Below are 1,516 nucleotides of genomic sequence, written 5' to 3'. Positions count from 1 at the left end.
CCCCTAGCTCTGGCAGCTAGGGGTAGGGGCAGGTGCTGGGTGAGGGGGTGGGCTTTAACTTTAATAATGGATCGGGGGGGGGGGTTTATCAGAGAATTTGTATTTTTTTAAAATCAGGGTAAACCAGGATCCCTGATGATCACACATTAGAGAAAATGCATTAGCTTAGTACCTAGTCTCAAATGGTGCTACCCAGGATGAGTTGGAGGTTCCAATACGTTTCCATTTTTCAAGTCTGAAAATAAGTGGTGACCTTGCTTGTTTTCAAAGCAGCAAGTTGCTGTATGGCCTGCCTCCCCTCACACCCACAAACCAGAATTTGGCTAAGCAATCATAAACGTGATGCTAAGCCCCTCAGCATGTGGCTGAACACATTTACCAGGTCTTGGGAAAGTTGTCCCCTGCCATCACTTTGTAGAATTCACCTATCAACTGGATTTAGAACCATTCTGTTATGGCCATATAATGCTGGTGCTATGAAAGCAATCTAGGCTTAAGCAACCCTTTGTACAAGACCAGCAATAGCAGGCAAATAATTAGGAAAAACATTTCAGTGGCAAGGTGTGAAAGATCTGTTTCATGCCCTGAAAGATCTCAGTGCCAGTCACATGGCAATTAAAATCCAAGGAACACAGATTTCTTTAAAAAAAAAAGGAATCAGTAGGTTTATTGTAGGTCTCAGAGGGGCACAGTATGAATAAATGGAATGCCTACATGTCGTCTATAGAATTAGCCCATGATTTGAATTTTAAAAAACCAGCATCTAAACAACCGTTTCATTCATCATGATGCTTTCTTCGGTTTTTTCTTTTCATTTTCTTCCTTTTCTTTTTCAATTTCAGCAACATATTTCTCAATTTCTTCAGGACTTAATATCTTTAAAAAATTGAAACAGAAGTGATTGACAAGATAACAACATGATTAAGGGCTAGATCTAATTGTAAAGGAAATTAGGTTAAAGACTGTATGATTACAAACCAATACCAAGGAATTTTGAAAGTTCTTCTCACTCTAGCTTTAAACAGACATAGCTCTAGTTCTTATTCTGCCATAAGCTGCTATGAGGTTAATATGAAATTCAAGTGGAAAGTAGTAGGGAAACATGCCTTGACAAATCAAGGTGGACACCATTACTGAATAAAAGTTAGTTACCTTGAGTGGTTGATCTCTTCTCATAACTGCCAGCTCAATGTTTTTCCCACCTGACTGTACAACCTTAAAGAGACAAGATTCAGAAGATTGTAAAATCCTAGTCCATAAATCAATTTAGGACTGAGCCTCTTATAGACTAATAGGAGCTTCATTTTTCATTTAGGTCTCGGATACCCTTACAGACAACAGCACTCATCTCTGCAAAAAAAAAAATGTTTTCATTCTAAGGAATTTTGCACCAAATTAGTATGAGGAAGACTATATGCACTTACGTGCTCTTACAGAAGTCAAAGGAAATATTACTAGCCGTAACTCATAGTTCAAACATTAATATTAAAGATGCAAGAATTTATTATAGACTGAT

At 37.9% G+C, this 1,516-nt stretch overlaps 1 protein-coding gene across 1 annotated transcript in view; it reads right to left on the bottom strand.

Moving 5' to 3' along the window:
• Positions 1-636: 636 nt before the first annotated feature.
• The window catches only part of PSMA7 (proteasome subunit alpha 7), a 6,578-nt gene continuing 5,698 nt past the window's right edge, over positions 637-1,516 (bottom strand). Inside the window, exons 6-7 of the mRNA XM_019510157.1 lie at positions 1,153-1,215; positions 637-876 (exon numbers count right to left, since the gene is read on the bottom strand). Of these exons, the coding sequence (XP_019365702.1) occupies positions 784-876; positions 1,153-1,215 (156 nt within the window). The 3' untranslated portion in view covers positions 637-783. The remainder of the gene's footprint in view (positions 877-1,152; positions 1,216-1,516) is intronic.

This window comes from Gavialis gangeticus, unplaced genomic scaffold (genome assembly GCF_001723915.1).
Source record: "Gavialis gangeticus isolate Ggan-Ray unplaced genomic scaffold, GavGan_comp1, whole genome shotgun sequence".
Lineage (NCBI taxonomy): Eukaryota > Metazoa > Chordata > Crocodylia > Gavialidae > Gavialis > Gavialis gangeticus.
Note: the sequence above shows the minus strand (reverse complement) of the source record. Positions and strands in the feature narration are given on the sequence as shown.